Raw genomic sequence first — 17,500 nt, forward strand, 5'->3', positions numbered from 1 at the left:
GAAATGTGGTCAGTTAATCAGATGAAAGTAGAAAACTGCAGCCAGGAAACCGTCTGGAGAGCCCTGCCTGCCTGCCTGCCTGCCTGCCTGCCTGTCTGTCTGTCTGTCTGTCTGTCTGTCTGTCTGTCTGTCTGTCTGTCTGTCTGTCTGTCTGTCTGCCTGTCTGTCTGTCTGTCTGTCTGCCTGTCTGTCTGTCTGCCTGCCTGCCTGCCTGCCTGTCTGCCTGCCTGCCTGTCTGTCTGTCTGTCTGTCTGTCTGTCTGTCTGTCTGTCTGTCTGCCTGTGTGTGTCTGTCTGTCTGTCTGTCTGCCTGTGTCTGCCTCCCTGCCTGCCCGCCTGCCTGACTGCCCGCCTGCCTGCCTGCCTGCCTGCCTGCCTGCCTGCCTGCCTGCCTGTCTGCCTGCCTGCCTGCCTGTCTGTCTGTCTGTCTGTCTGTTTGTGTGTCTGTCTGTCTGTCTGTCTGTCTGTCTGTCTGTCTGTCTGTCTGTGTCTGTCTGCCTGTCTGCCTGTGTCTGCCTCCCTGCCTGCCTGCCTGCCTGCCTGCCTGCCTGCCTGCCTGCCTGCCTGCCTGCCTGCCTGCCTGACTGCCCGCCTGCCTGCCTGCCTGACTGCCCGCCTGCCTGTTTTTGTCTGTCTGTCTGCCTGCCTGCCTGCCTGTCTTGTGTGTGTCCAAATCAGGGTTGGACATCAGGAAGTGGTTCTAAAGATAAACAAGGAAACACAAGTCTGTTTACGGGTGGAACCCTGGCAAAGCTGTAAACGAAAAATTGAAGTCAAACGGCTTCAAAAGAGTCACCTTTGCTCTGTTCCTCCGCCACAAGAAAACCATGTGGAGAAATTCATCTTGTCAAGGAGTCAAGGCCCTGTCACCATGACAACATATGACAAAAAATGACTAAATGTAAATGTAAAAATAACAGAACGTCAACCAAAAATATTGAAAGGTCCGTGTTTCTATTTAGAGCCATTTGCGTTGCACTGTGGCATGAATAACCGGATAGACTGACTGAATACACCAAATGAGACCCCACGTCAGCTCTCCCTGAATATAACTGCACCTGAGACCTCCTTTCACCCCTACGGTGTGTCTGTCTCTCCGTCCTTCAGACCGACACAGCTGTGACAGGAGAACTGTGCTCCCATAAAATGACTGACACACACACACACACACTCACTTTTTCTGTTTCTCTCTCTGTCAGACACACACACACCCTCACCCTTATTCTGTCTCTCTCACACACACACACTCTCTGTCACACACTCACAGACTCACACACACTCTCTCTCTCTCTGTTCCTGACGGGAGCAGATATTCTCTCTCAACCTGAGAAGAAACTCTAACTCTGCTTCAAGAGGGACTCTTGCCCTCTGAGAATCACAAACTAATTTCCTCACACTCACTTAAACCATAAATAGGTTGAATATTCCATATTTTTTTCCATCATTACTCTTCAGAAATTGAGAGGTCTGGGGGTCCAGTCTGGTGTCGTGTGTGTGTGTGTGTGTGTGTATGAACTGCATGCAGGCAGCTGCCTTACGTGCAGATTTATTGCTTCAGGGGTTAGGGCAAGCGTCAGGTCCAGGATCAGGGAGTCAGGTGGCTGAGCGGTTAGGGAATGGGCTAGTAATCAGAAGATTGCTGGTTTGATTCCTGGCCGTGCCAAATGACGTTGTGTCCTTTGGCAAGGCACTTCACCCTACTTGCCTCGGGGGAATGTCCCTGTACTTACTGTAAGTCGCTCTGGATAAGAGCGTCTGCTAAATGACTAAATGTAAATGTCTGGGAAACCGAACTCCGTGAAAGTTAGTTTAGATATCCCTCCTTCCCCTGACAGATTGAACAAAGACAAAACCAACATGGGGTGGAGGCTGGAAGAGGCTGGGGGAGAGGCTGGGGGAGAGCTGGGGGAAGCTGGGGGAGGCTGTGGGAGAGCTGGAAGAGGCTGGGGGAGAGCTGGGGTGGAGGTTGAGGTGGGGACTGGGCCTCCCCCAGGGTGGAGGAAAAATTGTTTCTCTCTCTCTCCCTCTCTCCCTCTCTCCCTCTCTCTCTCTCTCTCTTGCTCTCTCTCTCTCTCTCTCCCTCCCTCTCCCTCTCTCTCTTCTCTTTTTCTTTCGTTTCCTTTTCACCTTCCTCCCATCGTCCACTCACCTGGCTTTTCTCTTCATTCTAATGTGAGGTCAGACCAGCCTACCGGGATGTTGACTATTTAAAGCCTCTTTTGTGAAATTCCAAATTAAACTCGTACTCACGGCTCACATAATTTTTTGTGACATATCACCTCTCAGGTTTGCAGGGGGCATGGTTGGGGATCAGGGGACTTGCCTGTGTCAGGACACGTCCAGCAGGCCGTGGTCTGTTCCCTGTAGAACCAGAACGTGACCGATGAGGGTCCCGAACGTGACTGTGGTGAAGTCCATCAGAGTGAACGCTGATCTGGAGAACACAGCTGATCTGGAGAACACAGCTGATCTGCAACTTCACCAACTCTGTAAGCTGAAGGTGTGATTTGTCATCTGTCTTTGATATTATGTTACTAACGTGCTTTGAGGAAGATGAGGGGTCTCTGTGTGATAAGGATGATGATGATGAACATGCTCTGGGTTGGTGACGATGATGATGATGATGATGATGGTGGTGATGATGATGATGATGATGATGATGATGATGATGATGATGATGATGATGGTGATGGTGATGATGATGATGATGATGAGCATGCTCTGGATGCATGCTGCGTGGGTTTGAGTGATGGAGTGCAGAAGCAGGATTATGCAAATAGCCCAGAGAAGCTGGCAGTTCCCTTCGCAGCCGACTTCAAAGCAGCAGGACTGGAGATGGAATTATGCCTGCGTCTAATCCCACTGGAGGAACGAGGGAAGGCTTCACTTTATTAATGCACAAGAATACTTAATCAGGGAGAGGGGGGGAGGAAGGGAGGGAGGGAGAGGGGGGAGATAGGGAGAGAGAGATGGGAAAGGAGAGAGAGATAGAGGGATAGACAGAAATAGAGTTAGAGGTTGAATAGAGAGAGCGAGAAAGCAAAAGAGAGAAAGATGGAGGAGATAGTACCACAGAAAGGGAGCTTCTGGAGGGGCGGAGTGAAGGGAGAGCAAAGAGGAATCAGGCCGAGAGAGAGAGAAGGGGGGGGGAGATAGAGAGGAACATGTTGACAACTGGATCAAAGAGAATTGTTGTTGCTAACCTGAGACCTCCTGCTATTCCACAATGCTCAAACAGCTCATTCAAGAATGAGAATGAGCAGAGAGAGATTGAGGGAGGGAGAGAGAAAGGGAGAGAGAGAGGGGAAGAGAGAGTAGAAAGTTACAAGGAGGGGGGCAGTAACATCAATAATGTTTTACTTTCGGTGAAGTTTATGCCTGTGGCCACTGCTTGTGAAGTTGCATTTAATTTATGCGGGGTGTGTTATTGTGTGTTATTTTATGTAATTTTATGTGGAATTTAAAGAAAAAAAGGCTTCGAGTGGAGAAGGTGAAGTATAACCAAGAGGAGGAGGGACAGGACTCGTTCTGGTTGAAAGAGTTTCCATTTCCTCTCATGTCTCACAAGTTCACAAAAACATGGGCAACAGCCGATGTTACCTGTCTCTTCAGATGTCTTTACTGTTGCTTGGGTTAGGGTTATGAATCCTTGATTTTAAACACTATCCTGTTTCCCCCCCATCCCCCATGTTTCGCATTGTAACATGGTTGTGATAATGTTGTAGTTCGATTAAGTTTCTGTGTTATAAAGTCAGGTGGATATTGTGGTTCTCTATCTTTTCTGCTCTATTATCTGCACTCGACACATATTTCTATGTCTTTGCCAACTAAGCAACACTGAATGGGATCTACTTAAAGGAGAGGTAAAGGTTGGGGGGAAAAAGATAGTCAGTTCTTTCCTCCAGTCACCTGAGGAGAGTTCTTCACCAGTGTCAGAGAGGTTCCTCTGCTGTTCAGCTTTCTGCTCCCTCCTATGACCACTGCTGGTTCTGCTGCATGTTCAACTCGCTTCCTCCTAAAGGCCTACTACACGTGTTTCTGTGTGTGTGAGAGAGAATGTGTGTGTGTGAGAGAGGGAGTATGTGCTTGTGTGTGTGTGACAGAGAGAATATGTTTATTTAATGGAACAGGCCGTCCATGGCTTTGATGATTAGAGTGATCAAAGTGTGTATGTGTTGTGTGAGGACGTGTGGGTGACATGCTGACAGTGGGAAAACCTCACGGCCAGGAACACGTCCACCAACAGCATTCAGGGTGCACCCATCACACGTTAGTTTATTGAGGTGTGTGTATGTGTGTGTGTGTTTGTGTCTGCTGTATGTATGTTTGAGTGTATATCTGTGTATAATATATACACATTTACTGGTGGAGAAGGAGGGGAGAGGAAAGTAAGGAGAGGATGGAGAGGTGGGGAGAGAGGAGAGGAAGGAGAGGTAGAGGGAGAGGAGAGGTGGGGAGAGAGGAGAGGTGGGGAGAGGATGGAGAGGTGGGGGGAGAGGAGAGGTAGGGAGGGAGGGAGGAGAGGTGGGGAGAGAGGAGAGGAAGGGAGGAGAGGTGGGGAGAGAGAAGCAGGGCAGAGTGTTGTCTAATGGATAATGTGTTGATGAATGAGTCTAACATGAGAGGGAGGAAGGTCCTGTGTATGATAATATGATTTGTGGAAAATACACCTTGATTACAGGCCTGGTCTAAGTGCTGCTATATTAACCTTCGCTGATTAATCTGCCGCAGCCAAGACTGACAGCTAGTCGCAGGGAGGGGAGTAGCAGAACGAGTTAGACATGGAAAATGAGAGTGAGAGGAAGAGAGAGGATGGAAAAGGAAGCGAGAGAAAGAAGGGGTGAATGAAAGGGTGCGATGGATGTTCAACCAACGACTGACAACGTTTGTGTTTGTTCAACAACCAGACGTTTTGTCTTCAACTCTGTCCAGTTCTCCTAGTCTGCAGTGAGGATAATATACAGAAAGTTCAGCAGAACGTCTAGGATTATAACGGACAATATCTCCAGTGATTTGGATCTCCAGTGATGAGAAGGGAGTGTGTGTGTGTGTGGTACCACCAGTACGTTTGATCTCCAGTGATCTACACCAGTGTATCTGTCCTCTGCCTGCAGTGTAGAAGAGCATCCCAGTGTGTGTGTGTGTGTGTGTGTGTGTGTGTGGACAGCAGTCAGGTGACAGGAGCACCGGGTGTGGAGGTCCTGTTGTTCTCCTGGATCAGGAGAATCAGAGTGAAGCCACTGCAGCTCTGCTGTGAAGATCTGGGAGGTTTGTGTTTTACTGCAGTCCTCTAGCGCCCCTGTGTGGCCGTCAATGGAACAGGCCCTGACATGTCCTCTACAGTCGTGGCCATAAGTTTTGGCAATGACAAGTTTTACAAAGTTTGCTGGTTCAGTATTTGTTGAATATGTTTTCACGTTTCTATAGAATACAATAAGGCACATTAAATTTTTTTGCAGGCTTTTTGGGGGGACTAAATGTTTCAATATATGCAAATAGTCGCCTATTTTACAGCAGTCAATCTGCTTTTAAAATCCAATCAAAATTATAGTGATTTCATCTGGCTAGAACTAGTTCACACCTGTGCTGATGATATGACTTACTGAAATTATGTTGGCAGTCATTTTATGCCAAGGCTCAGCAAGCTTTGCAAACACAAATTGTATGTCGGTCCCAGCTGTCTACACAGCTGTTTACTGTATACCAGTAACATCCTGCAGGGGGAGCTGTACTACCAGTAACATCCTGCAGGGGGAGCTGTACACCCAGTAACATCCTGCAGGGGGAGCTGTACACCCAGTAACATCCTGCAGGGGGAGCTGTACACCCAGTAACATCCTGCAGGGGGAGCTGTAACCCCAGTAACATCCTGCAGGGGGAGCTGTAACCCCAGTAACATCCTGCAGGGGGAGCTGTAACCCCAGTAACATCCTGCAGGGGGAGCTGTACACCCAGTAACATCCTGCAGGGGGAGCTGTAACCCCAGTAACATCCTGCAGGGGGAGCTGTACACCCAGTAACATCCTGCAGGGGGAGCTGTACACCCAGTAACATCTTGCAGGGGGAGCTGTACCCCCAGTAACATCCTGCAGGGGGAGCTGTAACCCCAGTAACATCCTGCAGGGGGAGCTGTACTACCAGTAACATCCTGCAGGGGGAGCTGTACACCCAGTAACATCCTGCAGGGGGAGCTGTACACCCAGTAACATCCTGCAGGGGGAGCTGTAACCCCAGTAACATCCTGCAGGGGGAGCTGTACACCCAGTAACATCCTGCAGGGGGAGCTGTAACCCCAGTAACATCCTGCAGGGGGAGCTGTAACCCCAGTAACATCCTGCAGGGGGAGCTGTACACCCAGTAACATCCTGCAGGGGGAGCTGTACCCCCAGTAACATCCTGCAGGGGGAGCTGTAACCCCAGTAACATCCTGCAGGGGGAGCTGTACTACCAGTAACATCCTGCAGGGGGAGCTGTACACCCAGTAACATCCTGCAGGGGGAGCTGTACACCCAGTAACATCCTGCAGGGGGAGCTGTAACCCCAGTAACATCCTGCAGGGGGAGCTGTACACCCAGTAACATCCTGCAGGGGGAGCTGTAACCCCAGTAACATCCTGCAGGGGGAGCTGTAACCCCAGTAACATCCTGCAGGGGGAGCTGTACCCCCAGTAACATCCTGCAGAGGGAGCTGTAACCCCAGTAACGAGACCTGGACAGACACTTAGAGGAAATGACAGGACAAACTACGTTCATTCAGGTTTGTTTTTTAGTTGAAGTTTAATGTTAATTCCATGCTGTGTTTCAGTAAGAATACAGACGGGGCCAGGGCCACGTGCTGAGGATCCAGTAGTACAAATCTGATTCAAGTTCAACATACTGAACGGAAGAGAAAACAAGGAAGGAGAGAGGGGGGGGGGGGACAGAGAAAGCGAGAAAAGAAAGAGACGAGAGGAGGAGAGGAGGGCTATTCTGAACAACGCAAGTTGGCGGGGTGGAGAGAACAGACAGGCAGCTTTACCTGGACGGGTATTTTCTTTCCTTAAAACCAAGACCCAGCAAAGGTGCACGTCATCCCCCTCAGAGAGGACCTGGTGGGGGCTCTCTCTGCTACACACCTCCCCCCTCAGAGAGGACCTGGTGGGGGCTCTCTCTGCTACACACCTCCCCCTCAGAGAGGACCTGGTGGGGGCTCTCTCTGCTACACACCTCCCCCCTCAGAGAGGACCTGGTGGGGGCTCTCTCTGCTACACACCTCCCCCTCAGAGAGGACCTGGTGGGGGCTCTCTCTGCTACACACCTCCCCCCTCATAGAGGACCTGGTGGGGGCTCTCTCTGCTACACACCTCCCCCCTCAGAGAGGACCTGGTGGGGGCTCTCTGCTACACGGCTCCACCTCTCCAGCCACAAGCACCTGACCTCGCAACACGCCCTGACGAACTCAGACCAAACTCAACACGAACGGCGAACCAGAACTGAAGGGGGACTCTGAACAGAGAGACACAGAGAGAGAGAGAGAGACACCGAGAGAGAGAGAGACACCGAGAGAGAGAGAGAGAGACACCGAGAGAGAGAGAGAGAGAGAGAGAGACACCGAGAGAGAGAGACACCAAGAGAGAAAGAGAGAGAGAGAGAGAGAGGGGGGGGGGGGGGGGGGGGGCTATCTACCAGATTACGGGGACTCTGGGTTCCTACTAGAAGCTCATGTCCCTTTGAGAGCATCAGTCCTCCTCTCCTGAGAGGGAAGTTACAGTCTAGACACACCTGACAGCATGAGGGTCATGTTTCAGTGTTCAAAATCAATGTTTTTGTCGCGTGAATGTGACCACTGCAGGCAAAACGTACTTGGCAACTGAGGATGTAGCGACATCTAGAGACGGGAAACTAAAGAAATGACAAACCCTACAGAGCAGATTTGTAACCGGAGGTTTTAAAATGAATCCATCAGCCAGTCAGGTTGAAAAGGTTTGCTTGGGTTTATCTCCATGTATATATATATTTTTTAATTAAAGGGGCAATTAATTAAAGGGGATATAAAATAAAGACAGAGAGAGAAGAGATCAACTCCAGGCAGCCGCCAGGGGCTCTGAGACCAGAGGTAGAGAGAGCGGGAGAGAGAGCGGGAGAGAGAGCGGGAGAGAGAGAGAGAGAGAGAGAGAGAGAGAAGGGAGGGGGTGGGTGGGGGCTGGGTCAGAGTTAAAGCAGAGGTGTGAAACCCCCCCCCCCCCCCCAACCCCTGGAGAACCTGGGGGGAGGGGTAGGGGTCAGGGCAGGTAGACATGGGGCAGGGAAGGGGGTTTAGGGTAGGTCGATTTGGGGGAGGGGGGGGGGGGGGCAGGGCAGGTAGATGGGGGCAGCGGGGCAGGAACGGGGGTGTAGTTTGGCCGTGTGACGTCTCACTGGGTCTCCTCCTCCACATCCTGCACTGTCTCTTTGTTCTGTTCTTCACCTGAGGAGAGATGGAGATCAGCCATGACCAGGTGCGCACACACACACACACAGAGAGACACACACACACACAGAGACACACCCCTAGTGGTGGGGCAGCAACACTTCTTTTGAACAGACTCTGGTGGCCCAGTTGCCATAGCAACTGAACAGACAGCCTAAGGTGGGCATGAGCCTGGTCGACCTGACGCCCGCTCAGTGGACCAATCAGGGAACAGTCTGCCCAAACACGAGGCTGGTGCCTCAAGCACATCCAGGTGTGTGTGTGTGTGCGTGCGTGTGGTGGGGTTAGTATGAAAGGTTAAGCCAGGTTCTTTGCAGCAACTAAAGACGTCAGATTTACATGGATCCCCTACAGCGTGGTTGCTTAGGGAGGTTTCCATGGCGATGGCACGGCCATCTGCGTGGTGGAGAATGAAAAGTGTCGCTGGGCAGAGATCAGAGCAGAACCCACAGCAAGCGTGCTGGTTAGTGCTGGCACTAGGAGAGAGGTGTGCACAGGTGGGTGTGTTTGAGGACGTCCCTTCAGCAGTTGTAACAGGGGCTCTGGAGGGGGCCAGGGACCCTGGGGGGTTAGGGTGGGGGTCAGGGACCCTGGGGGGTTAGGGTGGGGGCGAGGAGACTCTGGAGGGCTAGGGTGGGGGCCAAGGGTGGGGGCCAGGGACCCTGGGGGGTTAGGGTGGGGGCGAGGGACTCTGGAGGGTTAGGGGGGGGGCGAAGGACTCTGGAGGGTTAGGGTGGGGGCCAAGGGTGGGGGCCAGGGGCTCTGGGGGGTTAGGGTTGGGGCCAAGGGTGGGGGCCAGGGGCTGTAGGGGGTTAGGGTAGGGGCCAGGGACCCAGGGGGGTTAGGGTGGGGGTGAGGGACTCTGGAGGGTTAGGGGGGGGGCGAAGGACTCTGGAGGGTTAGGGTGGGGGCCAAGGGTGGGGGCCAGGGGCTCTGGGGGGTTAGGGTTGGGGCCAAGGGTGGGGGCCAGGGGCTGTAGGGGGTTAGGGTAGGGGCCAGGGACCCAGGGGGGTTAGGGTAGGGGCCAAGGGGCTGTAGGGGGTACAGCATGGAACTAAACCCAGCTGGAGAAGGCAGCCTCCTGCTCTACACACAGCCCAGCAACACTTCATCATCATCATCATCATCATGGAGCAGGTGCTTCATCTCAGAGCAGGAGTGGTTAGTGAGCAGCAGCAGGTCAGACACACACTGCAGATGAGTCTAGACTTACTAATACAGTTCTATAGGGAAGGGGAGAATGGGACAGTCCTTAAGAATCTATACAAAGAGAAAGGAAGATAAGAAAAAGGAGAGATTAGAGCAGTGGGAACGATGAAGGGAGGACTGAGGAGGGGCATCAGGGCCTGGGGGAGAGGGGGACTGGGGGGAAGAGAGGGGGGGCGGGGGGGAAGGAGGAGAGGGGGGGAGGGCGGGGGGAGTGGTTCATCTGGCAACACCCAATAAGGAACCACGGGGTGCTCTTGGGTCTCACTGGATATGTGTGTACAATGTAGGCTAACAGCCTTCCTGCAGCAGTCTAGGTTAGCATCTGGCCTGGGCCCTGCATGTCACCTCTCTCCCTCCCCCCCTGCATTTCCTGTCCCTCTACACAGTCTATGAATAACAACATGTATCTAACAAGCAACCATGTTCGCAACAACTCAGCTTAGTTAGAACACCTCTTTGGAACCAAACTGTTTATCCCTTCTGAGTTGAGCTAAAGAGCGATGTGTTGTGCTGGGGGGGGCAGAAGGCTCACCATCTCCCTGCATGTCTGAGGTCCATAGCGTGAGGTTGTCCCGTAACAGCTGCATGATGAGGGTGGAATCCTTGTAGCTCTCCTCACTCAAGGTGTCCAGTTCTGCGATGGCGTCGTCAAATGCTGCCTTTGCCAACCTTGGGGTGCAGAATGACAAAGGTCACTCCAACCCTGCTCCTGGAGAGATACCCTCCTGTAGGTTTGAAGAGAGGTGAATCAACCCTTACCTGCACGCACGGTCGGGGGAATTGAGAATTTCATAATAAAAGACTGAGAAGTTGAGAGCCAGTCCGAGCCGGATGGGGTGTGTGGGAGCGAGCTCTATCATGGCGATGTCGCTGGCCGCTTTGTACGCCACCAAACTGTTCTCGGCCGCCTCCTTCCTGTCGTTGCCCGTGGCGAACTCTGCCAGGTACCTGTGGTAATCCCCCTTCCTGTGGGCACAGAGGGGACAGCGCTATGGTGAGCTGAGCTAGCGTCACGCCCCGCCCATCACAGGTCTGACCTCACGTGACCAGACACAAGGAGGAGAGGGGGCCGCTGGGTTCCATGCTGACAGGACACGGGCCAAACAGAGTCTTGAACTTCATCAGATGAAGAATGGCAATGGAATTACTGCAGGTATTTCTAGGTGCATGAAATGGGCTATAAACAGTATGGGTGTGAAATAGGGGGGGGGGGGGGGGGAATCGATTCACATTTGAATCGCGATTCAGTTTTCTAGCATTTTTTGGGGGGAGGTAATGTTTTTTTTTTTAATTTAAATGGTGATTAAAAATCATCAAAAATCATGAATCGTTTTTTTATCGATTCGTGACCCCAAGAATCGATTCGAATTGAATCGTGAGGTACCACAAGATTCCCACCCCTGTGTAATGCTGACAGAGAGAGGCTAGGAGGTTTCCACCAGACTGCAGGAGAGAACCCCCACAGATGTAACACAGCGCGGTCGTCATTACTCCCTCAGATCGTCTGTTTTCCTACATTTTGTAGTAGAAGACCTTGGACTCTCCTGTGTTGGCAGCTGGAATAAGGTGCTTGTCCAGTACATCCAGAATGTCGTTACAGATTGATTTCAGCTCAGTCTCAACCTGCAGATCAAGCACACAGTCACCTGTTAGCAACAACTTACAGGTACAGGCCAACAACTCAACACAACCCAGTTGATATTTCAATACATTCCAGCAACACTGTAAAAGTTCCAACGAGTCATAGCAACAGGCTAGTCTAACGACTCATGGCTAGTTGCTAGTCTTACACTTTACAGCGGCTGGCTAGTTCCGCTCACCGTTTGCCTGTATTCCCGGATCATTTTGAGTTTGTCTTCCCCGCCCTTGCTCTCCTCCTTCTGCTCCAGGCTGCTGATGATCCTCCAGGAGGCCCGGCGGGCCCCGATTACGTTCTTGTAGGCCACCGACAGCAGGTTCCTCTCCTCCACCGTCAGCTCAACATCCATCCCAGCCACCTCCTTCATGGACTCCACCATTTCTGGGAGGGAGTGAGGGAGGGAGTGAGGGAGGGAGTGAGGGAGGGAGTGAGGGAGAAATCCGTTCAGCTTGAGTTAATAACCAGTTTCAAAGCGGCAGCTTCCAGGACAGAGAGAGGGTTGAGAGAGCTAGGAAACTGCTCAGCTCCCTGTACATCTGACCCCCTCCCTGGGACTGGTAGAACACAGCCCAGCACACAGGAAGTGGGTCCATCGCCGTCTCCTGGACGGAGAAGGCAGGCGCCCCAGAGGGGCAGGGGGCACCTGGGGGCAGGGGGCACCTGGGGGCAGGTGGGTAAGGGGAGGGGGCACCTGGGGGCAGGTGGGTAAGGGGAGGGGGCACCTGGGGGCAGGGGGCACCTGGGGGCAGGTGGGTAAGGGGAGGGGGCACCTGGGGGCAGGGGGCACCTGGGGGCAGGTGGGTAAGGGGAGGGGGCACCTGGGGGCAGGGGGCACCTGGGGGCAGGTGGGTAAGGGGAGGGGGCACCTGGGGGAAGGGGGGCACCTGGGGGCAGGTGGGTAAGGGGAGGGGGCACCTGGGGGCAGGTGGGTAAGGGGAGGGGGCACCTGGGGGCAGGTGGGTAAGGGGAGGGGGGCACCTAGGGGCAGGTGGGGGAGGAGCCGTAACAAGGCCAGCGAAGGCCTAACGGCCTCCAGGTCATGAATCAGTCTGACAACGTGCGCAAGATTTCCTCTCTCCACGCTGCCCGTCTAGCACAACTCACAAGGTAATTAAGACCCAAATCTGCATGACGTGGGCTTAGAGAAACTTAAAGGAGTGATGTCCCTAGACTCACTAGACCAACACGGACCACAACTACACATCCCACTGCTCAGAGAATCCCCAAAGTCGAGGACTGAGATCATTCTGTTGCTGTGGGAGACAGGAAGAGGTGTATGCAGGGTTCAAGACTTTAACTGCACTTATTTACTACCACATGCCACTTTGACCTTTAACACCGAGCCTGTAACTAGGCAACTAAAAGGTTAGGTTCTGCATTAGTGTATTGCGAGGCCGGCCATTCGGTCTTTTACTTTGACACATTGTTTATTGTTTTTGTCTCTCTATTAAGCTAAGTGACAGAGTATGTTAGCAGTACTGTCAGAGCAGCAGTAGTAATGTACACGTTTAGCAGACCCTTTTCTCTGAACCAACTTCCAAGAGGGGTGTTTAAACCTGTGACCTCTTGACCGGCCAGTACTTTACTACTGAACTATACCCATCACATTAAAAATCCCCAGTACTGAACAGCACTGAATCTCAGTCAGCAGCAGTAGTGAATAAGTTAGCGGTATTCTCCAGGACATTGTCCAGATGTCCAGACCAGTCAGCTGCAACAAACACACAGACCAGTTTGACCACTTCAGGAAACAAGGGCTTGTTCCAGCACCAGTCAGTAACCAGCTATAAGGGACCTGGCATGGACGATCAGCGCAAATGGCTTCAAAAAAGGAGTCGTCCTTGAACGTCTAGCTTCACCAGCAGGTGGTCCTACACGCAGCAGGTCGGAGCCTGGCACGGAACCAAGTCCAGTGTTCTGCGGACAGGAAGGGCGGGCAGGGAGCCTAGTAACAAGCTCCCAGCTTGTCTGAGGAATGCAGACCCCCAGGCTGGCATCACTCATTCCAATCAGTAACTAAGAAACCTGGCGGGGGGAGGGAGGGGCTGCTGGTGAACCAGTCTCCTCAAACCTGTCAAAGCAGAGGAACAGGAAAAATGGGTAGAACTGCTTCAGCAGAGCGGAATGAAGTCCAAAACAGACCAATGAACCAGAAGACACCCTTCACACCTGCAGGTGATTAGCATGTTAGGTTATCTGATTGGTGTAGCTCAGTGGTAGAGGGCATAGCTCTGTAAAGATGGCCACAGCTCAGCGGAAGTGCATTTAACCGCAGATCAAAGAGGTTGCACGTTCAAATACCGCCCTTGCGTTGGATAACCCCTGTGTGCTTCATGAACACATGATCAGGACCCATATCTGCATGAGCACTGGAAGAGCGGGTGGTTCAGGGGCTGGGCCAGAGCCAGCAGGCCCAGACAGGATCAGTGGGGCTCCTCGCTGACCGTCCTGTTTCATCATCCCAGCTCGGCCTCGCTGCAGTCAGCTAGCAGCACACAGCGTGCCAGCCATACATAGAGCACAGGCACACTGTACCACCATCAGCCAATGGCAGGTCTCCATAAAGCATGCTGAGGAAACCTGATGCTCAGCTGTCAGCCTGCCCGGAACCCAGGCCTCTGCTAGCTCTGCAGCACGCACACCGCCAGGCCTCTGTGGAGCTGCAGGTAGGCCTGCTTCAGAACATGGCCTGGCAATATCCAGGTGCACTTTTCTAAAAGCTGACTGGGTTGTAAATAAGCTACGTCTGTGGAGGAGACTTTGAGGCACCTTAGCGTTTATCCAATTAAAAAATGTCACCGGGTCAGATAGTAAAAGAAGAATGTCATTGTAAATACTAAGAGTAAAAACGTCATTGAAAAAGATTCCACACGACAGTTAACAGGATCGGTCTCCAAACACACCCCTAGGCCCAGGGGGCCAGGGCCTAACATAACTAACGGCCGATGAAAACGGTTTTGTTGCCTGAAGCACCTGGCTATCGTGCAGGCGGTCTCTGGGGAGAACAGGGAGGGGGGAGGGAGGGGGGGGGGGGGGAGCTCCATTACCACACCACACCGGAATGTGTTCAGGTCTGTTAAGTGGGCAGGGTCAAGCCCCTGTGCTGAGGGCGGTACACAAGGAGCACTTCCTCAAAGAGACGTAGGGAGAGAGGTAGAGGGGTAGAGAGAGAGAGGTAGAGAGAGAGAGGTAGAGAGAGAGAGGTAGAGAAAGATGTAGAGAGAGAGGAGGGGGGGTTGCGGCAGCAACCGTCTGCAGCCAGAAGGGCATGGTTATGTAAGAGAGACCAGAGACAGAAGAGAGACAGAGCCAGCCTCCTCCCTCTCCTCTCAGCCAGACAGGCCGAGACCCAGCAGGTCTGCAGGGGGCCTCCCCCTGGAGCTCACCCCCCCCCCCTCAGGGTCCCTGCACCCTGTGAGGGGCCCCCTGACCGGGGACACCATCTCTACGGCCAGGGGCCACAGCCAGCGGGGTGTCCAGTTACAGGGCAGAGGAGAGCGTGCCCTGCTCACTGGGCCCAGCACAGTGGGCTCCAGATTAGCTGCCGCAACATAGTTCGACAGTGATCAGCCTCATCTGGAAGAGCATTTGGGTTCAAACGGCCGTTATCAAAGTACGGTGTTGTTGTCGTGTTTGATTGGACAGGTGTTTATGAGGCGGTAGGTTACATGCAAGTGATGAACACTCAATAGGCACACACCCAGAACGCTTTCTCAGTTTCTCTTGCGTTGGTTACGACAGAACTTGGCAACGCGTTTGCTCAATGGCAGGTGTAACTCAATGAGGGCATCGCCACTCCACCCTGTGTCGTCTACCGCCCAATATTTAAATGATGCATGTAGATAGTACTGAATGCAACCACAGACTTCAGTCAGACTGGAACTCTGAAATGAGGATGACTTTTAGATGAATGAACCAACTGGGAAAGGGGAGGGGTCAGGGTTCACCATTTGGAAGCTTCGAATATAGAAGCAAAATTACTAGCCGGAATATGTCATTTTCAAAATCGACTCTTGGTTAAAAACGTTTTTATCTGTAATGTGACCATTTTTAAAACGGAAGACAATGAAGTCCCTAATATAGTTAAACATGGTCAGAATACGTTAAAGTAGCGCCTTGTCAAATATTCATCATCTGCTTAATGACGTTCGTACTACAGTATTAAAATTATTGACTCTATTAAGTTGATGTTTATTTAAATTTGCTAGCTACTTAAGTGAAACCCCTGTCAGGCCAAAGTCCTTTACTACTAAATCTGGCTAAATAACTGACTAGTACCACACCCACCCAGCACTGAAAATTACATCATCGTTATTGTAGCAAGGTTGGCTACAGTCGCTAGCCAATGTAGTTGCTATTTAATATCCATGGGCCAATGCTTCGACAAAGTCTGCGTATCAAGCAAGCTGCTTAGAAAACAGATAAGGACTCGGCTAGTGACTTGCCAAATAGATCACACTATAGTTAGCCCGATATGCGCGGCCATATCGTCCAGCCATTGTAACCATACCGCGTTAGCTAGCTACTTAGGTAGGTTAATGTCCTAACGTACTGTATGGTACTAGTACCGTAAATTGCTTTAAATTGATAACCAGTGGCAGAAGGACTTTCTCTATTCAACCAATAGCTCTTAACTAGCTCTAACGTTCATACATGCACCAGTCACAAACCCGCCAATGCAAAACGCTGGCACCATGTGTGCGCTTATGCGGATTTCCAACTGCCTTCGCCACAAGCCGGACTGTGACAGTCCGTTTCTACAGTAATCGATTAGTGTCTAATTTCAGTTACCAATAACTTAGCACAATGTATATGTAATTATCAGGTTAACATTTAACTAACATTAACTGAATTATTGACTGGACAGTGCGTTATCCATTTGTACTGTATGATACGTTAGCTTGCTAGCTAGCCATCTAGAAACCACCGAAACGTTCTAGCTAACAGCCTAAATGGCTAGTTACATTGTCAACCACACTGAAGATAGACGCCATTTTAACTAGGTTTAAGTGCGGTTACTGGCTCGATAGATAGTTTAGGTGGTTAGGTTCACTCATCACACAGGCGCTAGCACTAGCAGGGGGTTTTCCAACAAGTTGGCAACTTACGCAGAACCACATGCCAATAAGCTACTATTAAACATGGTGGCCAGCTAGCTAGCTACGTACGCAACAGCTTTTAAGATGGCAAGCTAACGTTAGCTAAGAGACCGCCCTCAAAGCGATGCTAGATGCTAGTTGTCAATAAACACCGATCCTTTCATAGTGATTTATTAACATAACCCCAGCGTTAAGATGTATTTCATTTTAGATAACCAACACAGCCCTTTCGTAGCAGGCAGTTGTTGAAAGAACCCCCCTTCTCCGCCATTTTGTCTCTACTACGATTTCACACAAATGAATCCATCTTCAGACCATCTCAAAAGCTCCTAGGAGCCCCCCGCTAGAGGGTGGGTGAGGGAGGAGAGGGGACAAGCAAATGAGGCACACTCCTCAAATAATAGTATCCATGAAAGCCTTACCATCATATCTCTCGGCTTGTTCGGCGAGTTTTGCCTGATATACTAAGTGCTCTCGGTCTGCCATGGTTTTCAGTATCAGGCTGTCGATGATGTGCGGGTGGAGGGAGAGAGGCTCGAACGTGGGTTAGTCAGTCGGCGGTTCCCGTGGTGGTGGAGCAGCAGCTTAGCGTCCCCAGTGTAGCTACCGGTAGCGCTGGTATAAAGATGGCGTTCGAATTCCATCCGGGAAACCCACGCATTCCACGCCGCCTTCCACCCCCCCACCCCCAAATCATCCAACACGCTTTCACTGGCCTCGGCATGGTCTCATCCTCTTTCTCAGAACCAGTAACTTTGTCCGTGCGTTCATGGATGGACTTTGAAGAGCACAACTCTTTAAAATCAAATTGTGTCCAGTCATCAGGCAGAAAATATGACCGTTGGGTCCGGAGGAAAAACCCATGGCACTGCTACCTTCAACCTGCGTTGACCTAAAGAACTCAGATATTCCTTTTTTGGCATCCGATGACCCGTAAACTGACATATGACTTTCGGCTTAGGAGTTATGTAGCCCTTTACAAATTCTGAGCGGAAAATGTTGCAGTTCGGACAAACATCTGACTTAAGCCCCTATGATGAGTTTAAACTAGATGGTTTTGCTAATAGCTTTTTATTTACTAAGTATGGTAACACATTACATGCTAC

At 51.6% G+C, this 17,500-nt stretch overlaps 1 protein-coding gene across 2 annotated transcripts; it reads right to left on the minus strand.

Moving 5' to 3' along the window:
- Positions 1-7,724: 7,724 nt before the first annotated feature.
- LOC124479419 (14-3-3 protein epsilon-like) lies at positions 7,725-17,034 on the minus strand. 2 transcript variants are annotated; one of them, XM_047038164.1, is made up of 7 exons: positions 16,817-17,034; positions 11,477-11,676; positions 11,173-11,279; positions 10,416-10,622; positions 10,189-10,325; positions 9,661-9,707; positions 7,725-8,444 (listed from the first exon to the last, which is right to left on the minus strand). In XM_047038164.1, exons 1-6 carry the CDS (start codon positions 16,878-16,880, stop codon positions 9,700-9,702), a joined length of 723 nt encoding a protein of 240 aa, XP_046894120.1. In that variant the 5' UTR covers positions 16,881-17,034; the 3' UTR covers positions 7,725-8,444; positions 9,661-9,699. The 2 variants fall into 2 exon arrangements, with proteins under 2 accessions (XP_046894120.1, XP_046894119.1); XM_047038163.1 differs by lacking the exon at positions 9,661-9,707 and having other exon boundaries at positions 16,817-17,027.
- Between the last annotated feature and the right edge of the window lie 466 nt (positions 17,035-17,500).

The sequence above is a fragment of the Hypomesus transpacificus genome, chromosome 17, assembly GCF_021917145.1.
Source record: "Hypomesus transpacificus isolate Combined female chromosome 17, fHypTra1, whole genome shotgun sequence".
Lineage (NCBI taxonomy): Eukaryota > Metazoa > Chordata > Actinopteri > Osmeriformes > Osmeridae > Hypomesus > Hypomesus transpacificus.